Genomic DNA, 27,693 nt, shown 5'->3' with positions numbered 1-27,693 from the left:
GACAGATAGCTTCAACGAAAGCATATACCATCAATGAACAGATCTATCTTTAAAGGTTTAGAAGTTATTGTTGAAAATCAATTAGTCTATGGGAGAAATTAATGGGATTTTTACTTCCGAAACCAGATTGTTGCGCCCTCTACAGAATACAAGTAAACGCCACATTCTGTCATCATTTACTCACCCGCATGTTGTTGCAAATCTTTTTTTTTTGTGTGTAACACAAAGGGAGATGTAGTTTCAGTCACCATTCACTTTCATTGTATGGAGGGGGAACATTTGTCATACAGGTTTGGGACCCGAGAAGGAAAATACATGACAGAATTACATTTTTTGGTAAACATTCCCTTTATGAACAATGGATGTGATATACAGAAATTGCCTTTAAATGTGTAACAAACAGACACAGAGGGGTTTGTGGTAGCTCAATTTATACTTTTAACAATCAGATATCTTTAAAACAGCAGAGAGCATTTTATGCCTGCTTGTGGCATGTTAAACAAAAACACGTTCTCAGTGAGTTATCAATAAATAATCCAAATTACAATAATTTACAATATGTTACAAAAAGCAGGGAATACTGGGATATGTTATTGTCTATTCATATCTGCGCAAACACTCACATATGCACACATTCGCACTCACACAAAGAAAGAGCAGAGTCTCATATGAGATAACCCTTTTTGAGAATCCTCCACTTATTGGCTTCATATTCTATAAGCAGGAAACCAAACCCTAGTGTTGTGGGGGAAAAAAAGTTTGATCTTGCTTTTGATGCATCACTGCATTCGTGTTATGATTAACATTTTAGTGTGTTAAAAATCTATTCAGTTCTTGTATTAATCTCATAAAAAAAAGCCCTTGAGATCGGTTTCTTTTAGTACAGTGGTTTTCACCACCCAAAAACATTCAAATGAAAATAAACCAATCAGCCTTTGAGGTCAAAAGTAAAACACGCCTTACATATGTAGGGTGTGCACCTACACACATCAGGTGCACTCCTATGGCTTTAGAGGGTTTTCCACAAAGTTAAGACAGATGTACTGTGTACAGTAGAGGAAAGTTAGAGACAAAAACACACAAGACTACCATCTTTGACTCTACTTACATATGCATGCACAAGCATGCACACAAAAAGTGAGACAAAGACAAATTAGCAGACACATACAGATAAGAATAAAGATATTTGTTCATATATGGCAGGTTTGTCTGTACATGAGGTTGCGTTGTAAACTGGAATTTGTTTAAGTGTTCTGAATGTGGCTCATAAGACAACAGCCACATAATCACAACCACACGCATACACAAACGGCACACTCTCTTTCATTCACAAATCCACAAAAACACATTTGAACTCAAAGGCTATCGTGGATCCTGGCAGTCTATTGCACTTAAAACAGCTGAACCACATGGTCTGTTGCTCTGGTTTACATTCTTCTGTTCAGTCCACTTTTTTTGTGATAATGCAGCTCCACGAGCATCCATATGTTTTATATGGGAGCGGTGGGGTATTGAGGGACCATGCCGCTAGCATCAGACCTCTCCCCCTAGAGGTGGGAGGACTGTTTCTGTGACAGAGAGCTCCTGTGCGAGGTCATTGAAGCGGGCGATGTAATCAACGCTGCTCTCACTCATCATACAGGCCAGGTGGGTATCCATCTTTTGGAAAAAAAAAAAAACAGGCAATCAGCACATAATTAGAATGACAAACTAAATATTTAATCTTAACTTTTTTGTTTATGCCTTGTCAGCTCATACTCCTCCACCGAATGCTCTCTAGTATGGCATACTTTGGAAAATTATGTAGGAATATTGGCCTCATACATGTCATAAAACCTTAGTATACTCATACGCTAGTGCCTAAAGCCAAGGATGGATTTAATTTGAAAACTAAATTGCTCCTTTAAGCTTCAGACCAGTAATAAATAAACACTCCATGCAAGTAAGCCAGGATGTTAAAAAAAATACAGGAGTGTTTTGAGAGATTGACGAGTAGGCATCTCACCTCGGTTACATCAGGCAGGCCACGGGACTGAAAACAATCATGCGAGTTGCTGTCCAGCAAACTGGGTCCAAGTAAGGCTGTACTGCTTGAGGGGGGTAGGGCTGTCCTTCTTGTCTTATCAGGAGATGCCAGACTTGCTGCAGTCAGAGAAAAAAAGAGGGATGAACTTCTCAATAGTAATGAGACTATTGATTCAATAAGAGGGTAGGTATTGATGTCTCTAGTGATGTTTTACTAAGAACACCTGCGAATGCAAAGCAGCATCATAAAGCAGATTTGTTGACGGTTTAGGAATGTCCTTTAATCTATTTTTGCATGAGAACACTAATGTCACACACAAAAATGTCAAGCATGAAATAACAATTATAACAATATGAATTTTACTAAATTGTATTTTTATTTTTTTCACAATTTTGGCTTTTTAAAAAAATGAACAAATCAATGGAATTAATCAATAAATATATTTCATACATAATTTTTTGTTACATGTTTATTGTTTAATTGCAAAAATTAATTGTAAATTATCTAAAAAGTACATGGGAGACCATTGCAAATATTATTTTTTTGTTCCCATTTGCTCTAACAAAAAAAGAAAACCAAAAAGCCATTACATTCCCGTAACATTCCAAAAGAGTAAAAAAAAAAAATAAAAAAAAAAAAAAACACCCCACAGCTGTGGATTACAGCAGCAAGAAGACACCAAATTACCTGTCACACCCTCAGCAGCTGTATTAGCAACCCCATTACAGCAGTGTTGGGATTTTTTTTTTTTTAATTAATTCTAGGGTAATATAACACAAAATAATGTGATATAGCTAAATATTAAATAATTGTAAAATAAAAAAAAATTAAAAAAAACGTGCGTAAGATTGAACCTGCTAAATTGAGGTGGAAAAATGTGTCAAAAGTTTGAAAAGGGTCCTTAAATAATATGCTGCAACTCTTCATGTTTAAAGGGGTCATGACATGAGAAACCAAATTTGCCTTGATCTTTTGGTATATAAGAGGTCTTTGTATCATTAAAACGTCCTGCAAGTTTAATATTTTAAGACGTCCTCCCCATTCTAAACGAATCATTTATTTAATCAAGCTCAAAATACAGCTTGTTCTGGATTCATGGTTAGAAGTGACGTGTCGGTTAGAAGTGACGTAACAGCGTTTGCATATGACCGCCTCCAGCACAAGATACAACTTCAGCGCTCATTTCAGTATCGCCGTGCGCCTCACAAGTGTTCAGTCGATGGACAGCGAGCTCTGACAGAGACTACTTGTGCACAGGAAAATTACGATGCCACACAGATGTGCTGTTCCTGGCTGTGGTCAAACAAAACCTCTGAATAAGCTGCCGAAAGATCCAGACGTCAGGGAAAAATGGATGCAGTTTATTTTTTGCGGACGTTCCAGTCACGGCAGTGTTAACTTAAGTGTTTGTTCTGTACATTTTAAGGATGACTGTTTTGAGAACAAATCTCAATATGATGCTGGCTTTGCCAGAAAACTGTTGCTCAAAGATAAGTCCGTGCCGACTATTCTGGGAACAACGACGACGCAAACTGTAAGTAATCTATTTTAAACTTTAAACTACTTTTTAAAGCGCAATTTCATTCATTATGAATAATCACAGTGTTTTTACTTAGTTTACTTGCATATTGTTCTGGCTGGGAGCGTCAATAATTGATACATAGGCACTGACGTTAGCCAATCATAACAGTGGGCGTTAACACTGAAGTCTTAAATGGAAAACGCCCCCAAAACAGACTGTCCGAATCGGAGGATGAGAAACAGGGTGGGAAAAGGTCATAAATCACTAGATTTTAAAAGTTTTTCTTAAAAAAAAAATATATTAATACTATAATTGCACCTAAGGGAACATAATAATACAATAAAAAAAACCATGTCATGACCCCTTTAATGATGAGAATACGGTGCAAGTATTTAATTTATAGAACAAATAGCTATTGCCAAGTAAGCAGTAAGTGTTTGGGGAATCATAGCTATCATGTCTAAAACGCACAACATGAGAAGATGTGTTTGTGTTATGTGGCATTATATGTTTGCTACTGACAGAGCAGGCAGCCGAGACTGGAATCAGAAGAGTCGCTTGGGTACCACTGAGGGTCGTGTGTGGGGGACGGCATCCAGCTATCACACGGAGAGGGCAGGAGCTTAGATCTATCAATCCCATTCAGTTTAGGAGGTGAGAGCAATGATCCGTCACCTGAGAAAGGAAAAGAAAGAAAGTGAGGAGCTATGGCAAAGCCACATGATGTAACAGAGAAATGTCTTGTCTATGTCTTAAACCCAAATGTAATTAATATACTGACAGGACATACCATAGTGCGAGTTGATGGCGAGCTCGATAATAGAGTCACTGATGTGGGTCTGTTGGTCTCCAGAAGGGAGAGACTCCTCTGGGGGGCCCGGCAGAGATATATCCAATAAGGAAGCAACACTTGGAGGGGCCAAGAGGGAGTCTCCACCCCCTGGAGATGGTGGAGAGGCGCCATTCTGCAGAGATCCCTGTAGATCAGACAAGTAGCAGACAAACACATGATTAAGTGTACATCCACACATGGGAGAACATTTTGTAATGTGAAGTTTCTCTCTTTTCCTCATTTCTCTCTCTTTTCACCTCTGAGGGCTCCTGATCAAGTAGATCCGGCTCTAGCTCAGGTGCAGAGTCCATGGCCTCTTCAGAGTCCACAATGGCTTTATCAATGCTAGGGGCCTCCATTTCTCGATTGGGGCTGGCAGGGATAATGCCTGCAGATTTTGCAGCCAGGTCGATTGCACCTAAAAATAAATAAATAAATAAATAAAAATGTGTAGCAGAGAATTAAGAAAGTCAAGTGTATAGATCTATTATGTATAATATAGTTTTGATATTGGTCTTACTGGAGAGATGACTGGTGGTCCCAGGACTAGCTGCAGTGGACGGATCTTTTGAAGAGAGTTGGCTTTTCGATGGTGCAAGACGAGTGTGTATTGGACGAAAAGAACCCGTGCCTGACAAAGAGGTACACAAAGATTCAGATCAGGCAGACATACGTGTGAATAATAAAAATGTATTTGACAGTGTGCAGGATTGATTATTAATTTGTGTTGGGTTATATTACCTGTAGCAGATGAATTGGAGAGAATGGAGAAGGAGCACACATGTGGTGAAGTATCTCCAGTTGTTCGTGGCAGCAGTGTTCTCTGTGGAAAATAGAAACATATACTACCGGTACTATTATAATTTGACAGCTGTAAAAAACAGATGCAGAACAGAACCAAAGTGATGAGTACAAAGCGGTTTATTGGTTATAGACCATTTATAGTCTTATTATAATGTACTGTATGATAGTTTGTAGATCACAAGATTTTGTTTCATCTCCATCTGCACTCACCTGAACAACAAGAGGTTTTCTCAGTGGACGGCCCCTCCCTATTTTCCGCTGCTTTGAAAAAATATCCGACTGAAGAAAAAAAAAGCATGATTAGAGGGGAAAGGCTGTTGATAGAAACAGAATGTATTTTTTGCTGATAAAAAGGCACGATTCCCCTTAGAATGAATCATCTAAATACAGGGTAGAGAGAAACAATGTTATTAATTAGATATATTACTGAGAAAATCATAATCAAAATAATTTTATCCCCTTATGTTGTGTTCCATTAATTTTGACCCAGACAACTATTTGTTTCTTACAATTATTGTTCTTAATCCAATTAGAATAACATTTACTTTGTTCATATATGGTATGTGAAAACCACAATTTGGACAATTTTCTTAAAAAAAAAAAAATACAAATTTTATATAATTATATATATATATATATATATATACATATACACACACACTTTTTTTTATTTGTTTACTTGTGTTCCCAAAACTGACTGGCCATTGGACATGACTGGATTAGACTACAAAATACTGAAATATTAAGTGTTCAGGTGCATCCCAATCCTTTAGATAAGCACGTATGTGAATGTGCGTTTACGCACACACAGATGCGGCTATCCTTATGAGGACTCTCCATAAACATAATGATTTTTATACTGTACAAACTATAGATTCTATCCTTTAACCCTCACAAAAAAGAAATCTGCATTTTTACATTTTACATTTAAAAAAAAAAAAAGCAATTTGAATTATGGGACACTAGAAATGTCAGAATAAACCACATCTATAGGTTAAATACCCTTGTATGTTGTGTTTGGGCTGGTTTGAATCGGAACAGTCTGCTTGTAAGTGACATTATTTCATTGTCTATGTTATACGCATGTTTCAGGAATTAATAAACATGGCAAAAAGCCACTCCTGTTTATTATACACTGGTGGCTGGTAAATTGTTTTTGCATACACTTATATTTCATCGGACAGCCTTTAGCTTTGATTAAGGCACGCATTCGTCATGGCATTGTTTTGACAACCTTATGCAATGTCACAACATTTATTTCCATCCAGAGTTAGATTCATTTTAACCCAAGATTTTGTATTGATAACGGAGAGTCGAACCACTCTGTAAAATCTTCTCTAACACACCCCAATGACTTTCAGTGAGGTTAAGGTCAGGACTCTGTGGTGGCCAATTCATGTGTGAAAATGATTCCTCATGCTCCCTGCACAACTCTTTCACAATTTGAAATCGATTAATCTTGGCATTGTCATCCTGTGCTGTCAGGGAAGAAAAAAAAAATCATTGATGGGATAACCTGGTCATTCATTACATCATTTTTTGCCGAATAATATTGCTGAGCCTAGACCTGACCAACTGAAGCAACCCCAGATCATATCACTGCCTCCAGAGGCTTGTACAGTGGGCATGATGCGTGACGGATGCATCGCTTCATGCACTTCCCTTCTTACCCTGATGACCATCGCTTTGGTATAGGGTAAATCTGGACTCATCAGACCACATGACCTTTTTCCATTGCTCCACAGTCCAATCTTTATGCTCCCTAGCAAATGGACAACTTGCAAATCTGCTTCCGCGTTCTTAATACGGCTTAGGCGTTTCCGGTTACAGCATTCAGAGCGCCATGTGCAGAGATTTATTCATGGGAAGGCAGATTATTTCTTTTTTTAAGGGCTGTCAGTTGATTAAATCAACAAATCAGATTCTTCAGCTAAATGTCCCAGATGTATTTATTTATAAATACATTAGCTATCTTACTCTGACCATGCTTTAATATCACTCAGAACAGAATGAAGCAGTTGTATAATCAAATAAAATAACTGCACTAAAATGTATTTAACCACACTACAAATATTTTATCTATTTCAAACATTATGTCTTTAACAGCTCTTATGCATTTGCATTTCAACATTTATAGATATAAGTACTTAATTATCAGTGAAACAAAATAAAGATTAAAATATGCATTTAATAAAAACAGGGTGATGCATGCGTTCATCGTGTCTTTCGCGCTCACCGCTGGTGCTTACACCCTTTATGTCTCCTTCCACCTTTTGTAATTTGTGTTTCGAGCTGATCTGTGGTTAAATGCCTGCTACAGACCTCTGTGTGAGAAGAAACTGTGAAATGCGCTTGGATTGGCGTATATACCAGCCACTGCTATCTCAGGTTGGCTCGGGCTGAATTAAAGCTCTGAAAACTGTTCTTCCACTGAATTTTGAAGAAGCTGTACACAGTAATGTTCAGAAGATCTCTTTTCCTATCTCTGAAGAGATTTGTACTTTAAAATCCACTTTCGAACACTAATTTTAAGTGGCTTTGGGGAACTAGCGGGCCGCACTATTACAAAGCAGAAGTACGTCATGATGCTCAGTGTAGCAAGTAGTCCATTGAAGTAGTTTTTTCTGATTAGCCTCACTAACAAGGGACTTTCTTGTGGCCAGAAAGCTGTTTAGTCCCAATCCTGTAAATTCTAGTCGCATTGTGCATGTGGAAATGCTCTTACTTTCACTATTAAATATAGCCGAGAGTTCTATTGTCGATTTTACGATGGGACTTCAAGTCTTTTAGTGATTGATCACGATCATTCAAGATTTTTTTTCTGACCACATTTCTTACAGGAAGCCGACAGTTCACCACTATCCTTCCAGGTTTTAATAATGTGTTAGACAGTTCTTAACCCAGTTCCAGTGATTTCAGCAATTTCCTTAGTTGTTTTCTTTGCTTGATGCAGGCCAATAATTTGCCCCTTCTGAAACAGTAACATATTTTCCACAACCACAGGATACATCTTCCGACATGGTTGTTTAAGAAACGAGAAGCTACACACTACATCAGTTGGGGTTAAAAGAATTGTTGTCAGCTGAAACATATGAAGAAGTATCTGCTTATTTAAATCCAAACTGCAACTTTATTTTTGGCCAGGAAGTGTACTCATACACCAATACTCACTGCACTAAGTGAAACAAATTTTCTCATTGTATTTTACAAATTGAGACCCTTTCCAATGATATATATAACACATGGCAATCTCATCTTTTTTTATGGTTTTACCAACTCTGAATATAATTGTTGTGATAACAAATTTGCAAATAATGAGAACAAAATGGTTCTAATTTGTCATAAAATTAATAATTCATTATTTAAGAATTGGTAGGATCAGCTATATGCATTGTAAAGTCATTAAAATGGCACCTATTTTGTTCAGATCAAGCAAGTGGCTATTAATTTATTAAGTAACTTGTTTTTTTTTCACAGGGAGTGCCCCCCAGTATGAGCACAGTTCAATTAATCCTTCGATCAATAAAAATATACATTTTAAAAAATGCGTCAAAAAAAGGAGAACAAGTGATGAAAAGATCTAATCCGAAATATGCAATATGAGAGCTTTATAAACAATCTTAGTGGGCAGTTTATGCTTGACTGGAAGCACAAAATGTGTCAGCACAAAACGAACACAGAAAAAAAAAAAACACATCAATGAGTGATGTGTCTAGCTAGTGGTCGACCGATATGCGTTTTTTTAATGGCCAGTGCTGATATCCAGAGAGAAGGGTTGCCAATACAATGCCTAATATATATATATAATCACAAAATGTAATATAGTATAACATAAAATTAATAAAACATAAATTAACTCTTATTTAGTACTATATATACACAAACAATAAAAAAAAAATTAAATAATAAAAAAAGAATCTTTAAAGAATAAAAGTATCTTTAAAAATAAAAATCATCTTTAAAAAAAAAAAGGTTTAAAAAAAAAAAAAAAAAAAAAAATCACTTTTGCGATTCTTTTAGGTAATGCAAAGGGTTTATTGGCCTCAGCGATATATCAGTTGACCACTACTTGTAGGTGTGGCCGATACAACCAATACTGCCAAATACCTCCTCTTAGAAGTCCAAGTCAAATAAAAATTAAAGCTCACTCGGTTTTAAATCATAATTACCATAATGCAAAATTTTACATTATGCCACATTTAAGTCTGATATATTGTTGTTGACTAATATTAATATTATTAATATTATTATACAGTAAATATTCCTTAAGAAACTAATGATCATCCCAAAGCAATGCAACAAAGTAAATAATGCATACAAAAAAAAACAATGAAAAGAAACACTTCTTGCAGAAAATAAATATACAATACCGGTCAAAAGTTTTGAAACACTTGATAAACATGCTTCTCATGATCTTAAAAATCTTTTGATCTGAAGGCGTATGCTTAAATGTTGAAATTAGTTTTGTAGACAAAAATATAATTGTGCCACCATATTAATTTATTTCATTATAAAACATATATAATTCCCATAGTTCCATTTATGTTATTCCATTTTTTTGATGACTTTATTATAATTTTATTAAATTTTTTTCATATTTCACATAGTAAAAGCACAAAACTTTTGACCGGTTGTGTATAAACAATTCTTCCATAAACAAATTATGACCGAATTAAATGTGGAGAGCATCTTTTGGCTTTCTTTTGGATTACATATTTCGTGTCTGCTTTTGTGAACCTACACCACAGCTGTAGCACCTGTATTAATAAATAGCTCCTCTTTATTTTCTTGACTTGTTTGGGAGTCGTCCCGTTCTGTGGAGATATTTTTTCAGGGTTATTTCTGGGTAAAATAATTATTGATTAGCACGAGTGATCTGGCTCTGTACTCTCCTGTAAATATCGGGAAGCCTGTTGGACTCGTCAGCACTTGCGACTTCCAGAGAAAGCGCACACATATGAAACATAGATGAGAAGCATATTTAGCACTTAAGAAGCATCAAATGCAAGATGAATGCTATTGAATTTACTAGAGATGTCGTTGAAAATATTTTAATACCATAAAAACCCTGATTATGTTTCTTAAATTCTCTGTCTCATGTGTGAAGCCCTGCTGCACACATGGATATTTACATATTGTGATATACACATTATAGCAAAATCTCTATTGATTGACACTTTATATCGTCGGCACAATATATAATGTCATATCGCCCAGCCCTGGTAACTCCATTGCTGCCAGTCATTCAAGATTGTATGTTTATGATCTGGCCAACTGACCACACACCGACAACAAATAAAATATTTTAACAACTCACATTGATGGAGTCCAGCTGCTGGCGAAAGGCAAGCTCCGCCTCTTTATTAGGAGAGAACATCCTCAGCTGGCGGGAGCTGTTAGGAGGCAGGGTCGTTGGGACAGCAAACCCTTCGCTGTCACCTCCGGAGGCAAGCAGAGAACGCGGTAGGTTTCTCCCACCTGTGTAGAACAACTCTATTTAAATTCCAGCTAGGTGGTTCATGGGGGGTTGGGGGGTTATGTAGCAATATGACAATAACCTATTGTCATATTTGAATATATATGGGGGAATGTTTGGAAAACCTATTTGAAACATGGCTTTTGTGATTCTGTTAGGTAATATAATGGGTGGAGAAATTACATACTTTAAAGACACAATTGAGGCTGTCGATGTGTACCTGTGATGACTGCATTATTCAGAAGAATTTTAGAGCGTGCTGCATGTTGCTGCCGGCCCCAGATAGGGCTGCGAGTCGTCCCAGCTGGAGTTCTGCCTGGAGTAGTTACAGATGATTCCTCCTGCCCTGACTTCAATGGTGAAGTCCCCACTGAACACACATCTGGAGTCTGAGACAGAGGGACAGATAAAAGAGAAAATTAACACACACATAATCAATGTTGTTTGTTGCTTTTTGAAACTTTCAGCTATCAACACAAATCTATGGCTATAGTTGCAGGTAGTTTAATTCTCCATGTTCCTCAAATAATTATAATTTTTTTAAATTAAGCGAGGGCATGCAAAGAAAAATGCGACTATATGGAAAAGTCCTTCATCAGCACATACATCGTGAATCCAACTTCATATTAGGGCTGGGTCAATAAAATAAATATATTGATATATCACTACACTTTTTCTAATGATATTGTATTGATACTTTAGATTTAAGTATCGATATTTATATTCTACTATTTGTGTATTCATATCATGTAAACACACAACAAAGTTGGCACACTGTTACTTCCAAATCAATTTAATGAGCTCACCAAGAGACAAAAACATGATGTTTCGAGCTACATGCTCTTCATCAGACATCAGTATATAACTGAAATATACCCAAATAAATTGGAATTGAAAATGATTTAATTTATGATAACATGATGTATCGCAATATATCGAATCGTGGCGTTCTATGCAATACGTATTGTATCATGAGGTGCCAGGCAATACCCAGCCCTACTTCCTACATTATGAATAATTAATAATAATAATAATAATAATATATAGGCTATAAATGCTTAACTTGTAAATAATAAATATAGAGCATTGTAACAGGAGCCAAGTCACCATCATTTTAAAATAAGAGCCCCTGGTGTGTTTCAGGCTTGTTTATTGTTAAAAGTCCCTTGATATGCACCCAATCTTGGGATACTGATTGAACTTTGGACTTTGACCCCTATGTCAGTGGGGAAATGTAACATTCTGTGAATCAATTTTAAAAACTTTTGGCCGATTAATTGGTTATCACCCTTTTCCACCATAGTTATCGGTATTGTCAAAATCCACTATAGTAAGGATAAAGATAAAAAAGACTCACTGGCTTGGGGTTAACCTCTGATGAAACCAGTCTCAGCAGACACCGAAACACACTTTGTGTAGTGGGCAGAGCTGAGGGGCGGGGCTTTGGCTGCCATTCATACTCCAGCTGTAGTTTCCCAGGCTTGCCCAACATGAGGTAGAGTTCTGCCAGTGTCACATTCTCAGAGCCCTGTGAGCTCCAGCCCTCTTCTCTAATTTGCTGAGGAGTTCGTCCAGTCCCGCCCACCTCTTCAGATTGTGGTGGGCCTTTTTCTAATATAACCCCCCCTGCTGTTACAGGTTCCTCAGTCCTGTTTTCTGTAGAAAAGGGCTCTCCCTGAGTCACAGTTTCATTTTCCCTCTCATTAGAATCTGTCTGAGTCTGACTCACCAACTCTTGCTCCACAGTCCACACCCCACTTCCATCCTGTCCATCGGGGAATGTTGGGCTAACTGGAGTTAAAGACGGAGAGTTAGTGTTAAGGGCTGGGTTTACGCTGTTCTCTAACCCTGGAGCTGAAGTGCTGCTATCAGAACCATCAATGGGATGTCCATCGCTTCGTTTTGTGTCTACTCCCACTGGGCAAATCTTGCCTGATTTCCCTCTAGCAGGCTGAATTCCCAGAATGTGAGCAGCAGGTAAGTCCCTAATGCCTGTCCGGCCACGCCCACTTTCCTGCCAGTGTACCGTGCAAGATGCCTTTGAGTGTACTACACGAGCCACACCTGGTAAAGTGGTTACTGTACTATTCTCTGCCGGAAACAGGAACAGGTCCTCCGACTCGCTACACTGGGCCAGGCCATTCAGAGCTTCTCGTTCTGCAAGGCTCTTGCGCTACACATGACAAGTTAAGGGTAAATACTTCTATAAAAAAGGTATACATACAAAACATAGGTTTGGGTGCTGATTTCAGCATGCAGAAATTGACAAATCTCTTAAATGTACTACACATGTATCTCATAAAACAGAGGAGGAAGGGGGGCCTGGGTAGCTCAGTGGTAAAGACGCTGGCTACTACCCCTGGAGTTCACTAGTTCGAAAACCAGGGATTGAGTGACTCCTGACAGCCAGGTCTCCTAAGCAACCAAATTGGCCTGGTTGCTAGGGAGAGTAGTCACATGGGGTAACTTCCTTGTGGTCGCTATAATGCGGTTAGTTCTCGGTGAGGTGCGTGGTGAGTTGAGCATGGATGCCACGGTGGACAGCGTGAAACCGCCACATGCACCATATCTCTGTGACAATGCGCTCAACAAGCCACGTGATAAAATGCACGGGTTGACGGTCTCAGACGTGGAGGCAACTGGGATTCGTCCTCCGCCACCCGGATTGAGGAGTCACTATGCCACCACAAGGACTTAAAAGCGCATTGGGAATTGTGCAGTCCAAATTGGGTGAAAAAGGGGACACCCCCCCCAAACAACAAATGAGGAAGGAAAAAGAGTTGTAGATCCATTTTTGAATGTGTGTGTGAGATATCTTTCTGAGATCTGAATACAAGGATACAATTCGTTGATCCTGCGCAGCCCACTTTTGCTTCAGGAATTCAATGAGACTGGAGACCTTCCTGTGCAGCTCAACAGCCATCCTACAAACACAACACAAGCATTGGATGGACATTACCAAATTTGTTGCATCATTAATATCAACATAAAATTTAAATCGACTCCATTTAATTTCTACATTTATGTTCCTGGTCTAATTGTGCACAATTTATCGGGGAACATTATTCCAAATAATTCTCAAACATTTATGAAAATTGAATAACTTGCAATGTCTCTAAAATGACTTTTTTTTCGACAGACATCACCAAGCCCTGTTACTTTTTAAATCCATCCCCTTTAGGGTTGCTGCAGTATACCGGTTTCACGGTATACCATGGTATGAAAATGTATGGCATACCATGTACATTTGCTTATCTACGGTATTGAAAAAAACAAAAGCAACTGGACGGAGAATCTCTCCTTTCCTTTTCGACTGCTAGTCAGACTCGTCAATTTAAGCCACACACATGCAGCATAACAAATGTCAGAGAGAAACAAAGTGGGGTTACTTTGGATATCCAAAAAACGAACAGGGGTGGGGAGGATGGATATCCAGTTTGCTAAAAATGTGGACGCAAAGTGGCTGCCAAAAGAGGGAACACATCAAACATATTCGGCCATCTTCGAGAACACCATCCCTCTGTGCAGATCAAGCTATGTGTCCCGTTTATAACTTTAATCCCTAATGGAAAAAACGTGTGAATGTTTAAACGTTGATCATAAAATTCGCCATGGAAACCAATTTCCACATCCCAGCTCCCGGCTACATCTGCGCTTGTCAGTCCATTCGGTGACCTCTAACAAACACATACACACTGACCCCACAAAAAAAAAACACACACACACACACACACACACACACACACACACACACACACACACACACACACACACACACACACACACACACACACACACACACACACACACACACACACACACACACACTTCCCTTGCTCAGGGCTGACATAAGTGTGTGTGTGTGTGTGTGAGAGAGAGTTAAAGGTACAGATAGGAGCAGTCTGGCTGTGCTACTTTTTTCTCTCCCATTTATGTTGTTCAAAAGGAAGTACAGTTTCATTTATTTATTTCTAAAGAGAGATTACTTTTTAAAGGTCCTGCTCCTTTTTTCCTCATAATTTATTTTCTTTAAATGGGAGAAATACAGCTTTCTTAATTATTTTCGAAATGGAAACTTTTTTTAATGAAAAAAAAAAAACTTTTAAAGTTTAAATTATAATAAAGCATTTGTTCAACCACAAAAAAAAAAAAAACTTTGGTTTTCATATTTTAAGGGTCATTGTAACTGATAATAATAATAATCTTGTAATACCGTATACAGTAATATTTTCTGAGACATTATCGTACTGTACAAATCTCATACCGTTGCAACCCTACTCCCCTCCAACCACCTGGCTCTTTTATGTACTGTATATGATGCCTAATTTTTACAATTCAATACATTTCCAATGGATAAAATCAAGCCTAGTCAACACTTTTTGAAGCTTAATATCCCGATCCAATTGAAATTCTAAATACGTATAATTACTGAAGTAAAATGGATTTCTAATGACATTATTTCAAATAAGCATTCATTGTTCCAAACAAAGATAGCTACAACACAAGTGAAGCCAAGTGAATGTATGATGCATGTATTAAACCTATAGTTAGACAGGTTTTTCAGTGCAGTATGTGACAGAGGTAATGTCGGCATGAAGCTTACCTCAGCCGAGGATTATGGGCTAGACTCTGAACCCGAGCCCAGGAGTGGTTACTCCGTGGTTGAAGCTCAACAGCAACCTTAAGAGGTAAACGCACAGGCTTCTGATCCTCCTCATCACTCACACCTGAAATATAACGAAATTAAGACTATAAGAGAGGAAGAGAGAGACTGTAAAACCCCCAACACCACCTCCAGTCTGTGAGTGGGTGGCCTAAATTTGTAATACCTCCCATCTTCCAATAAGTCCCACAGCATGAAACCATGGAAACCATGAATAACCACCCCATCCTACACCCCGGAGAGCATATTTGGCGCACTCCTCCACAGACCCTCTTCATCTAAATACACAGAGTGCTCCATTTTGTCATCTTTCTGTTCTCATCCCCAGCTCAAACTCTTTAACTCAATAACTGAATCAATCTTTTAACAATCTATATAGCAGTCTCTCTGTTTCTCACTCTCACACACACCATCTGGGTCACAGAGTTTCTTCAGTGCGCGGCACATAGGAGCTTTGATCCTCAGGTTTCTGCCTTTGGAACGAACTGTTGTGGCCCTGAAACAACACACACATGAAATAAAACAACCTACAGAGATGTGCAGTAGACAGTGGGGTCCAAAGGTTTGAGACCACAAGAGAAAATGTGTCTATTTAGCATTTTTCTCATTTATAAAATTTATTTAATTGTAAATCATATTATCTGCATAACAATTTGAGTGTATAAAAAAAACAAATATATATATATATATATATATATATATATATATATATTTGTATGTCTCTTTTTTGCCATTTTTTTTTTTAAATGACAACATGCACTCACGATTAACAAGTTTGTGCATAACATGAAGATCAATGTTATTCTAGATGACATGTTCCAAAAAGCATCTTGTGTGCTTCAATGAATGATCTAGCAGAATCATACATTTCTTATTAATATTACATCTAAACTTTTCTTTGTTTTCCATTATTAAAAATCCTGCAACCTTGTTCATTATAGATTTGAATCCAAGATTTTCAATGTGGGACTTTTGGACCCCACTGACTTACCATTAGACATGAGCAGATCGTTGATTCATAAATACATGCATACACACTTACCCCTGCTGGATAAGCTCATTTAGTTTGGCCACATTTTTGTCATCCATTACTAGAAAGAAGAAAACAGCAAGGAATGTTACAATAAAAATGTCCTCAAGTGCAACCATTTCAAATATATTTACAAATATACTTACAGCCTCCAACCTTCTTCCTGAGTTCGGCATAACAGATGAGACCATAGAGCTCTTGAGAGGACTTCTTCAGAACACGTGAATAGGCTGAGAAAAAGGACAAAAACAGAGAAGGTATAAGAGAAGGAACATGGACGCACTGATCATTTTGACTGGATTATGAAGAACAGAAACAACCCTTTCTGTGAATAGAAAAACAGAACAGAATAAAAGGGGTTTAAGACATGTTATAAATGTTTTTGCATGAGGTACATTTTTAAAATAAGTAATTTTAACTTAATACAGCACATTAAAAACGACATATTCATGGCATGAGATGCTAAAAAAGCAGGGAGACCCAATGTAATGGCCAAAGATGTATTTCTGACATAATTGTGCATACTATGATAAACAGTTAAAAAAATAGTGCAACAAAAAAAGAGAAACCATAAATTATAATAATAATAATAATAATAATAATAATTATTATTATTAACAAAACTAAAACATGATTTTAAAATCAACCAAATAGGTTGATTTTTAGTTTTAAAAAAATAATTTAAAAAAAAGGGAAAACAAAAATATGGGATTTAAACATTAACATGTATGCAAATGGGTATGGTGTAGGTACACTTGTGTTTTGATAATGATTTGACTAACAAAAAACAGGCAGTGTGGCAGCAGAGTAGATTAAACTTCACAGATGAAGGTGACAGACTGAATTTGTAATAGGATGTCAGGTACATCCTTTGTTGCAGCTAGTGTTTGGGTGGGGAAAAAAAAAAAAAAAAAAAGAGATGACTGACAGATATTTAACATCTCGAGAGGAAATAAAAAGCTAATTTAGAGGCATTTGCAGGTGCACCATCCTGGAGTTCACGCATAAGAAAATGAGGTTCCATTGTCATGGTAGTCTAGATTCATTATTAATCTATGAAACTAGCTAAGCGACTGAGCTTTGAAAAGTGCAGAGCATTTGAACATTTAAACTCATGGTGTTTCTCTTGATAGCTATACAAAACATTAGCTGGACCTTCGAGTGGCATAGTTTAGCCAACACTGCCACAATGAAACATCACAAAAGGTTTGATTAGATTACAGCAATTTTTGGTAGACAACAAACAGCAAATTGCTAATAAAAAATGTATGTCTGTCAGTCTCACCATTGTTGAAATCGATGTGTTTTGAGATCTTGTGCCAGGTCCTGTAGTAGAAATGGCGCACCTGCTCCTTGTTCTTCACCATGCTGGCTGGTTTACCTTTCTTTTTATATTTAAGAGCAATATTATTCTGAATAGCCTCAAAGTCCTTACCATGCTGTGAGAGAATGGGAGAGGGAATGAGAGAAGAAAAGGAAAACCAAGATAAAGAGTTATCCATGACTTACTGCATGCATCAAGATTAATAAATTAATAACTATTCCAAGCTACAAATGACAACATTCGTCAGTACTGTGAAATTACTCAATCTGAAAAACCTGCTATTAAGGAGTAATTCAAACAAAACCAATCTTCTCTGCATCTGCAAAGAACCAAGTAACAGTCCATTTATAAAGTCAATATCCTCTTGAATTCTCTTCCATTGAACTTATGTCTTTCACAAACTATGTCAACAAAAGACATCAATTGCACCTTTTGAAATGACATATTAATTTTGTAAATGGTAAAACGATAAATGGTCTGCCTTATTAACCTTAACGGTATTCAAAGCGCTTTACACTGTGACTCATTCACCCATTCATACACACATTCATGCAAGGTGCTAGCCTGCCACTTGGGGTTCAGTGTCTTGCTCAAGGACCCTTCGGTATGTGGAGTCATGTGGGCCGGGATTCGAACCACCAACCCTGCAATTAATGGCTGACCCACTCTACCAACTGAGCCACAGCCTCCCTTCATTTAATTTCATTTAGTACAGCAAGATGAGTCTACCTCTGGCAATTCAGGGAGAAAATGGAAATTTTGATAATAGAGTTGGTTTAGGAATTCTGAAAATTCTACTGTCCCACTTTGATAACAACTGCCTTTTGAGGTGATAAAACTTGTGGAGAAATCCAACTAAAAGTCAAGAGAACTGCCAAAACCTATCAGGGAGTTATTATTTTATTTTCATTCAAGTTGACAAATCACCTCATAAAGTCCTTCAAAGAAACTGTTCTTGTCCTCAGTGCTCCAGGACTCCCACTGTCTGCGCACACGTTTTTGACTTCCCCCATCCTCCTTCTCTGCAGGGCCCTGGCCCTTTGGGGTCGATCTGGATGCCCCACCTGCCCCAGCCCCTCCAGTGGAACCCGCAGCAGCTGTCACACAGACAGAGGGACTTGTGTCTGCACCTGAGACAGAGAGGGTCTGTGTGTTACATCTCCAGACATTTTGTAATTCTTGCAGAGAAAGCATTGCAACAAATATGGTTCCAAAACATATCATACATATCAAGTGTACATTTATAAGCATCTAATTTACATCAACTATGCATTAATGTGTATTGGAATGCTTTGAAATTTTAGAAGGTAAATTATGGTATCAGGTCCACATATACACCAACAGTTTTAGCTATTTAAAGTTGCACTGCTAATAATTAATGGGAGCCATGAAATGTGAAATACCAAAAAAGCATATCTACACCAGCCAAACGGCAAGATTAAACCCTCAAGGAAACACATAGACACACAGCAAACATATGTCACTCACTTTTACAAAAGAGATGAGGTGGTGACAATAAAAAGTGCTGAAATGTGTTTATTAAAAAATGTATTTCCACGAATAGCTCTGAATCCAAATATTAACTTTTTTAGTCCACTAATTTTATTTTTGGTGGAACCACCCCCCCAAAAAAGCACACTCTTAACAAAAAGCTAATTGTAATATCAATCATCCCATAATATCTGACTGAGATTTAATCTCATGTACATCAAAATATTTCATTTCCACACGTAAAACTGCTGGCCTAATGATTAACTAATTTGAATCTGTTAATTTGGGTCCATGTTTGCAGGAAGTGTGTGTGTGTGTGTGTGTGTGTGTGTGTGTGTGTGTGTGTGTAGTCCCTCGCAGGGCATACAGACCTGCTGCTCAGTGCACAGATCCAAAAACAACACGTGGGAAAACAGAGCAGCCAACATTTCTCCCCCTCTCACTTAAAGTGCCTTGACAAGCTCAGTTTGATTTGGCATTTTTACATATTTCCTACTGAAACAGGAAGTGGGATTGGGACATGTCAAACGACTCGTCCAGTTTTTTTAAATAACCAATAGGCTTTAGTTTAAAGCCACACATAAACAAACCCCTTTCCACCATGCTGCTCAGGTCAGAGCCTTACCGGAGAAACTTGAGAAGCGATCTCAATACTGGCTAGCTTTTCCAAAGACTTGAGAACCGAACAATGATCTTACTGACAACATTAATAGATAACCAGCCCTCAAACGCACACAGCACTATGGCTGCAATTAACAATTATTTTGATAAATTCCTTAATCTAACAATTATTAGAACGATTATTTGCCGATTATTGCAATGATTAATCATTAGCTCGTCACTGATTATTCAGCTTGTGCCCCGATTTAAGGATGTATTAAACAAGCTTCCTAACAATAAAAAGGACAAAATCATCTTTTAAAAACTCTAAATGACATTCACTGAATTAAAGGGTAAAAAATACTTTTTATTAAGGTTAATTCAGTAAAGAAATTCACTGCAAAATCCTATTATCAATCGTTTCATGCTTGAGAAGCAACATATAAGATATTTAGTCTTGCTTTAACAAAATAAATCTTAAATATAAGTGTATTTTTTCACTTGGTCATACTTCTGCAAGTGCAGTAAAGACAAAATATACTTATATTCAAGATCTGTTCTCTAAAAACAAGCCTAAATATCTTATATGCTACTTCTCAGGTTAATTGTAAACATTGTCGATAACGTTGGCTAATCGTTTCAGCCCTACACAGCACATCGAGATCTTTGCTTACAACGAGGATGGACGAGGCTGTAGTGCAAGTCCAATGCAGATAAATGAGAAACAAGCAAGTAAAAGACAATATATCCATGTTTTGAATCACAATATACTAAGCTTAAAGAATACTTACTCAAGCTGAACTTCCCAAGAAACCTCCGGCCGCACAAAAATATAAATAAACTCCAGCAACTTTCCTAGGGTCTAGCTCCTGCATTCCATTCAGAAGTGATAATCCCTATGCCATGTTCCTATACACGCACTGAGCACTTTATTAGGCACACCTGTACACCTACTTATTAATGCGATTATCTAATCAGCCAATTGTGTGGCAGCAGTCCAATGCATAAAATCATGCAGATACGGGACTACAGACTGGCTTGAGTATTTCTGTAACTCCTGATCTCCTGGGATTTTCATGCACAACAGTCTCTAGAGTAACGCTACTCAACGCATGTGGTCCTCAAGACTTTTTTTATGGCACGCATTATAACAATCAAAAAAATCTATTTATCAATATCAAATATGTATGATTTGTGAAGTGCCCATTTTCTTTTCAGTAGTTTTCTGTATCCTGGAATTTCAGGACATTTAAAGTGCGAAAGCATGGAATGAATTAATTAAAGAATATTTGAGTATATCTGATGTGAATTTGTGCAGGCTCGGACTCGCACACAGTGTCAGTCAAACCTGCGCATGCTCGGGTGTCAGTTATCACAGTGCAATAGAGGTCTGCACAGGCCTTAAAATTAAATCTGAACCCGACCCGTACCGACCAAAATGATGCATTCAGATTTTAAGCCCGAACCTGACCCCGCAAACTATCTAATTTCTTCTCCTAGAAAGTACTGTTGCAATAGGCTGTATATTATGCAAGAATATAGGCAACATTCGTAACAGTACTGAAACAGTAACATACAGTTTTAACAAGGCACAGCAGCCCCTTAGTTCATTAGAGCAGTAGGGAAAATAAGCATTGGCTTTTCGTTTCATTGCTGAAACTTCACTTGGTGCAGAACAATGTGGAATAATAAGAAACGATGCAACAGCCCCCTCTATGAAACCTGAACTTGTTTAGAATGTTGAATCTTTGTGACAACTGTGCTAAAAACGATCTAGACGCAGTGCAAAGAATGAAACAGAGCGCAGGTGTCTCGACATGTGTTTTTGAACATTTTAGGATCTTTTTAACTTGACATGGTGTATAAAATGTCCCGGTCCTTCCTGAGGCGCTGAAGAAAAAGCGAGACATGGTATAAATGTAAAAGACATTCGTCTAGCACGAGTTTACACAGGAACAGACGCACGCAAAAACACGTTTGGTGTGAACGGCCTCTAACTCGTCTGTACACGCGTGTCTTTGAGAGCACATGTGCGAAACAAGTTCGGTAAGCCTGGTTATTGTTTTATTCATACAAACCCAAACCCCTACTTGAAAAACTGACCCGAACCCGGCGTGAAACCTGTCGGGCCAGGGTCACGTTGCAGACCTCCACATTGCAAAACCCATTTGAATAGCTCAATTTATTTGTTTGATCATCACAATAACAGTAATAACAGAAAAACGTTTATCTTGCAATAACGGCATTGAGACATCTACACATTATTGATTATTCATGAACTGCATTACTTCACAACAAAACGCTAAAGAGGGTGATCGAAATATATATTTTGTTTTTGAACATCTCAGTTTTGTGTGATGCTAAACCATGATTTCTGATTTCTTCCTACAGTCATGGTTACTACAACATTACTATAGAAAATCCATGGTTTCCACCAAAATACCATGGCTATTACAATTATGATAACTACAATATTACTAGAGTAAAGCCATGGTTCATTTTTGTATGAACTGATCATATCCGTTTTCTATATTGCAATGAATGTAGTGAAAAAGTGGCTTATTAAACTCTCAGTATTAAATCCTTACTATAAAATGAATTAATAAATCTTATATAGGCTAAAAGAATTACTCAAATTAAGAGTGTACACCTCAAGAATTTAGGGGTCCCCTCTATAGAGCCTGAATTTGTTCAGAATGTTGAAAACAATAAAAACAATCTAGACGCAGCGCAAAGAATGAAACAGAGCACAGGTGTCTCAACATGCGTTTTTGAAAATTTGAAGTTCTTTTTAACTTGACATGATGGTCCTAAGCCAGATGCTGAAGAAAAAGCGAGACATGGTGTAAATTTCAAAGACATTCGTCCAGCATGTGTTTAAAGGTGCAGTATGTAAGATTCAGAAACCCTTGTTATTAATGACACCTGTGGCCGATAAGTGAACTGCAGCCAGCTACGTGTTGCTCGTGATCACACACACACAAAGAGACTGAAGTGATTCACCTGCATCATGCTGACAGAGGCAGCATAATTAAAATTATACAGTTATGATTGTTTTACTACAAACTTTGAGACTGCATAATATATTTGACTCTCCAGTGCTGAAACAGGGCTAAAACAAAGTGTGGATATAGGTCTGACAATGCAAGACTGTAGTTTGAAGTAATCACTTTTCTTTGCATGATACATTGACTGCATTTATACGATAGATTAAGTCAGCATTAGCTAGCTAATCAGCTTTAACAATAGCTGTTAGCTTAATGTGGTGGATAATGACAGTAGCGGTTTATAAATTAGACTGTACATAATAAATGTTGACACAATTAAGTATTGATGTGATTCCATTACAACTGTCATTTTGATATATTGATGCGCAGTTGTTTTATAATAATAGATTGTATATATTTTCTGTATAACCAAGTTACTTTACACTAATGAATCGAGCTTTTTGCATTATCCTGAACATTGTCTAGTATTAATTTAATGTATTATTGTAGTTTACCTTGCTGAATAATTACAGATTAACATTGACATTAACCTTTTGGCTTTTAGTGTAAAGAGAATATTGTTGAAATTATTTTAAAGTTACAAAGCAAGGTAGCTTGCAATTCGTCAACATAAGCAGGCAAGATCAAGTTAACTAAAATTACACAGATCAATCCTTATGGCACTATATTTCACATGCTTTGCAGTTATGTAATCTTACCTGTCCAATAAGAACGGCAATTCAGGGTCGGTTTTGATCCCCAAAACCGAACGAAGGACCCTCCAGGAATCAAATGCCCTGCTGATGTTCACTCTAGTTTTAGCTCGACCACAATCACATTCCCGCTTAGCCAGATGGGATTCAATAGATAAATGTTTTTTTTTTTTTTTTTTGCTTACTCGGAGTATGTGCAGGAGTCTGTGTTGTGCTGGGAGCCATACATTTGCATGATTCCATCTCTAAGATAACGTTACCTAGTGTTGCTGACTGCCTGTTGACGCTGTTGATTAGCGGAAGAGAAGCTATGGCTATAGAAGCTATGGTCTGAGGCAAGGTTTTCGGGAGCATGCATAAACGTCACATCCTTTGGATTTTCCCGGAAAAAACCACCCGCTCCCTTCGCATCAGTCAACAGGCTTTTATAGGCAACCTAGGAAGTCCGGGAAGGGCTCATTTTTTAAGTTGCGTTACAAGCCGTTCACACATTGGCAAAAAAAAAGGCAAATATTACATGAAAAATATTACATATTGCACCTTTAAACAATGGAAAAACAGAACAGACGTGTGCAAAAACCCATTCGGTGTGAACGGCCCCTAACTCGTCTGTAAGTAAGAGCCTGTGTGCGAAACAAATTCAGTAAGCCTGTTTATTTTTTTATTAATTACAAACCCCAACCCAAAGTCCCACTTGAAAAACTGACCCGAACCTGGCCCAAACCCCGTCGGGTTCTCAGGTCCGGTCGCAGTCTACCTTGGTCTACAACAGTAGAAGACAATACCTGGCACTTTATTAGGACCACAGTGTTCCTAATAAAGTGCTCAGTGAGTGTAAATGACCTTTAAGTTAATAGATATGGACTAAAAGCAAGATCATGCAACCAGTACCTTAGAATATCTTACAACAAAAACTACTGTCCAAAATACTTCCTAGCAAATCACATCTTCAAATAAACATTCTACTGACAAACAGACAATGCAACCTCATGACTTAAAAAACTGTGGTCTTATGTAAAAGTAGTGACCATATCCCGAGCACATTCATTCAGAAAGGTGCTGCTACACCAGAGTGAACTCCTGACTGTGACTCATTCATCTGCAAAAGAATGACAGCCAAACTAGTGATATAAAAAAAAAAAAAAAAAAAGTAAATAAATATCCATTGAGCCAACTAACCAAAAAATGAGGTAATTGTGCCAGTAAGATAAGTAAACAGTTACAACGCAACCAAAACATCCTACTGGTGTGATTATAAGGACTTGAGCTTGGGCAGATTGTCAGATCACTTTCACTCCAGAATGCATGAAAGCTTCGCTGCGTTGTCAAATGAAAAGCAAAACAAAAACTCACAAATACATGAACTGGAGTTTTGTTCAACGCTCAAAAGTGATATAGTAGTGTGGAGAGGGGGTGTGGACGGTCCTAGTATCCAGGTGAGCAGTGGACACACGTCGAGATGACCACTAACCTTTCGCTTTCGAGCCGCCGTTACCGTTCAGCGCCGGGGACGCGGCATCTTTCCGTATCCGCTTGCTCGGAGGTCGCACGCTGGAGCGGAGAAAATGATGCTGGTCCTGGTTGTTCGGGACGGGCAGGGCTGAGGAGAGGGCTGTCGGGTTCACCTGGGCTCCGGGTGGGCTTGATGTTTGGGTCGAAAGTGTTGGAGCCGAACAGGGGCTGGCCGTGCTTGCTGGATAAAGTGTTTCCTCTCCGTCTCTCTTTGTACTCGTCTCCTGATCTGCGCTTTCTCCATCCTCGTCTCCTTCGGGATTTCGGGCCGGTTTACTCGTCCCCTCAACTCCCGAACCGCCCCCTTGGCCAACTGTCATCCTGACAAAACACAAACGAAACATGTGTAAATATATCCCGCAAGACAAAACAACGATCAACTTGGAGAGACGACATTATCCTCAACTCAACATGGCCGCCGCTGTTTGTTTCAAATCCCCTCTCACCGTCCCGACAAATCGCATCGAAAAACAACCCTTTGCTTTATGACGATTTTGATGAAAAATAAAAATTTTGACCTAATCCCAGCCGCCCTTTTGTCTAGTTTTGCTTGGCTCGAGTTGCGATCGGTCCTTTAATTACCTTGAAATTCTAGCGCGAGCGCCTTCACTTTAGCGCCTGCAGAAACGACAACGAAACCCTCTCGCGCATTCGACCTCTATTTAAAGTGGTTATTTCTCGCGCGCTCTTACCCATTTTCCAGCTCTTCGGAAGCAGACGGTATCTTCTTTCTCTTCACCATGAGCTCGGAGAATTTGGAGAGCAAAACCTGACGAATTTGAACATATTCAAAGCGCAAACGAGGTCAGGCAAAGTCGTCCTCTCCTGGTTGCTGCTCCTACTGGGGTTCAACTCCGCGCAGCGCAACAGGGAGCTCTCGTAGCCTCAGCAACTCGGACTCATAAACTCACTATTTTTTTATCACAACAATTAACACCTGACCTTTTTATATGCATTTTTACGACAAAACCACACTATTGTTTCACCTGACTGAACGGAGCATTTCAGTCAAAACAAACCAATGCACACAACCACTATTCTCTCCTTGGACTTTGCTTACTCCAACTACGTCATCATAACTTGAAGTGGAAATGCTGATTTTTTATCAGAATACAATTTTGTAAAAAAAGGCCAGTAACACTCACAGCATCACCGTATCAGAGAGGGAGTAGATAGAGCACATATAGATCACCTATAAGAGAGGGGATGTGGTACGGTGCATTGAATACACAGGAATTCAGTTTACATGTCACATGATTCTTCATTGCAGTTATAACAGAGACAATTCAGCAGTTCTGGGTACTTCTCGAATCTTCCCTCTCTCCCGTTTTAAAACAATGTTTTCACTAGTCAGTTGCCACTATTTTGCCTGATTAGGGTGTGTCTTCAGTTCTCTTTAAGCATTTCAGAAGCGTCTGAAGTCTTTCTGACATAACAGACTTAATCAAACAGGATAGAAATGCATACTTAGTCTTAGAATTTTTCCCCTTCATAAATTCAGATGTCCACAGCACGTTTAGATGTTTTGAGGTGCATTGCTTTGTATTAGTATTTCAAACATTACTGAAGCCAACATTGACAACTGGCAACAACCGTTAGTGCAAAACAATTTTCAACTGGATTTATCCCATGCATAACACTGTAATAATGTCTTTATGATATACAGCTAGGCAGTGCTGACCTCAGCTGTTCTACCACTGCCATCAACAGCTGCAGCTGTCAATGACCCAATGTCAAGTCACTTTTTGAGGGGAGCAGTCTGAGATTAAACAAAATGCCTTTATTTGACCCTCTTTAAGCATTTCAAGACCTTTGCACCCAAGTGTAAACATTTAATCAAGTCGAAAACAAAGGATAACGCTTACATTGCATGAAGCTCTGCATTTGCCTACAGAGAATCTGTGTGACTGAACAATACCAGTGTCAGGTGGAGTATAAACTACTCCAAAACAGTGACAACTATTATTATGCCACATACACAAGTGTGGATCCAACGTTATAGTTCTGGGGATTTCCTGTCAAACCGAAATCTATTTCTAGACTTGAGAATAGCTGCACAAAATGAGTTACATGTCAAAGTAACAATGTTTTGATGATAACTTATGCTTGTTAGCCGACCAAAATCTTACAATGTTAATTTGGGTGGCATAAATTATGTAACACAAAGAGGCCATCAGTATAATTGCTCAGACCATATGTGATAGGCTACCTAACAACAGCTGGCACCAAACTAACAATACAATCAGCACTGTCATTGAGAAAAGTTGGTCTGCTAACTTGTTAGCAAAACAGTTAAGTTCCCGCTTCGTGTGCGGTAAACATATTTACTCAACTCAGATGTATATTCAATAATTACGTCTTGAAAATGATTTTATAAGTTCTATACCTGTTTAGAAGATAACTTTTTGGCCTTTGGGAACTCCACGGTATCCAGAAAAACCGGGCCAGAGGAGCAGCAGAGGAACTACTGTGAGCTGCATCCCTTCTTGTTTTCCTCGCTCTGGAGCACGCCTTCCACAACTCAAAAACAAATCATGTGATTGGTGAAAATGCTGCGCGCTGACGAGAGCGCCAAATGACTGACAGAGTAATCACCCAATCAATCATAACATGAAGAGGGGGCGTGTTTTCAAAAGCAACCAATCAGGTTTTACGTTAACACAGCGTCATTTCGTCCATCTCGGAAAATGTAAAAAAAAAAAAAAAAAACGTC

At 38.2% G+C, this 27,693-nt stretch overlaps 1 protein-coding gene across 2 annotated transcripts; it reads right to left on the bottom strand.

Moving 5' to 3' along the window:
• Positions 1-348: 348 nt before the first annotated feature.
• On the bottom strand, positions 349-27,467 carry LOC127653377 (protein cramped-like). Of its 2 annotated transcripts, none has more exons than XM_052140049.1 (20): positions 27,367-27,467; positions 24,940-25,301; positions 18,605-18,807; positions 17,639-17,792; positions 16,500-16,583; positions 16,366-16,414; positions 15,734-15,819; positions 15,264-15,387; positions 13,503-13,584; positions 12,018-12,833; positions 10,881-11,049; positions 10,502-10,662; positions 5,395-5,463; positions 5,122-5,203; positions 4,901-5,011; positions 4,638-4,798; positions 4,339-4,525; positions 4,071-4,223; positions 2,006-2,142; positions 349-1,659 (listed from the first exon to the last, which is right to left on the bottom strand). In XM_052140049.1, the coding sequence occupies exons 2-20, from the start codon at positions 25,298-25,300 to the stop codon at positions 1,534-1,536; spliced, it is 3,315 nt and encodes a 1,104-aa protein (XP_051996009.1). In that variant the 5' UTR covers position 25,301; positions 27,367-27,467; the 3' UTR covers positions 349-1,533. The 2 variants fall into 2 exon arrangements, with proteins under 2 accessions (XP_051996009.1, XP_051996008.1); XM_052140048.1 differs by lacking the exon at positions 27,367-27,467 and adding an exon at positions 25,673-25,854.
• Positions 27,468-27,693: the final 226 nt, after the last annotated feature.

The sequence above is a fragment of the Xyrauchen texanus genome, chromosome 12 (genome assembly GCF_025860055.1).
Source record: "Xyrauchen texanus isolate HMW12.3.18 chromosome 12, RBS_HiC_50CHRs, whole genome shotgun sequence".
Classification (NCBI taxonomy): Eukaryota; Metazoa; Chordata; class Actinopteri; order Cypriniformes; family Catostomidae; genus Xyrauchen; species Xyrauchen texanus.
The sequence above is the reverse complement of the archived record's forward strand: the minus strand, read 5'-3'. Positions and strand labels throughout refer to the sequence as shown.

What these genes read in the sequence shown, in the direction of transcription:
- LOC127653377 (XM_052140048.1), bottom strand. Translation starts at nt 25,722, where the DNA reads ATGGTGAAGAGAAAGAAGATACCGTCTGCTTCCGAAGAGCTGGAAAAT. An exon ending in GAAAACCTCTTGTTGTTCAG is followed by an intron (nt 5,204 to 5,394) that starts GTGAGTGCAGAT and finishes TATTTTCCACAG; the next exon opens with AGAACACTGCTGCCACGAAC. An exon ending in GCCTGCCTGATGTAACCGAG is followed by an intron (nt 1,660 to 2,005) that starts GTGAGATGCCTA and finishes TTTTTCCAAAAG; the next exon opens with ATGGATACCCACCTGGCCTG.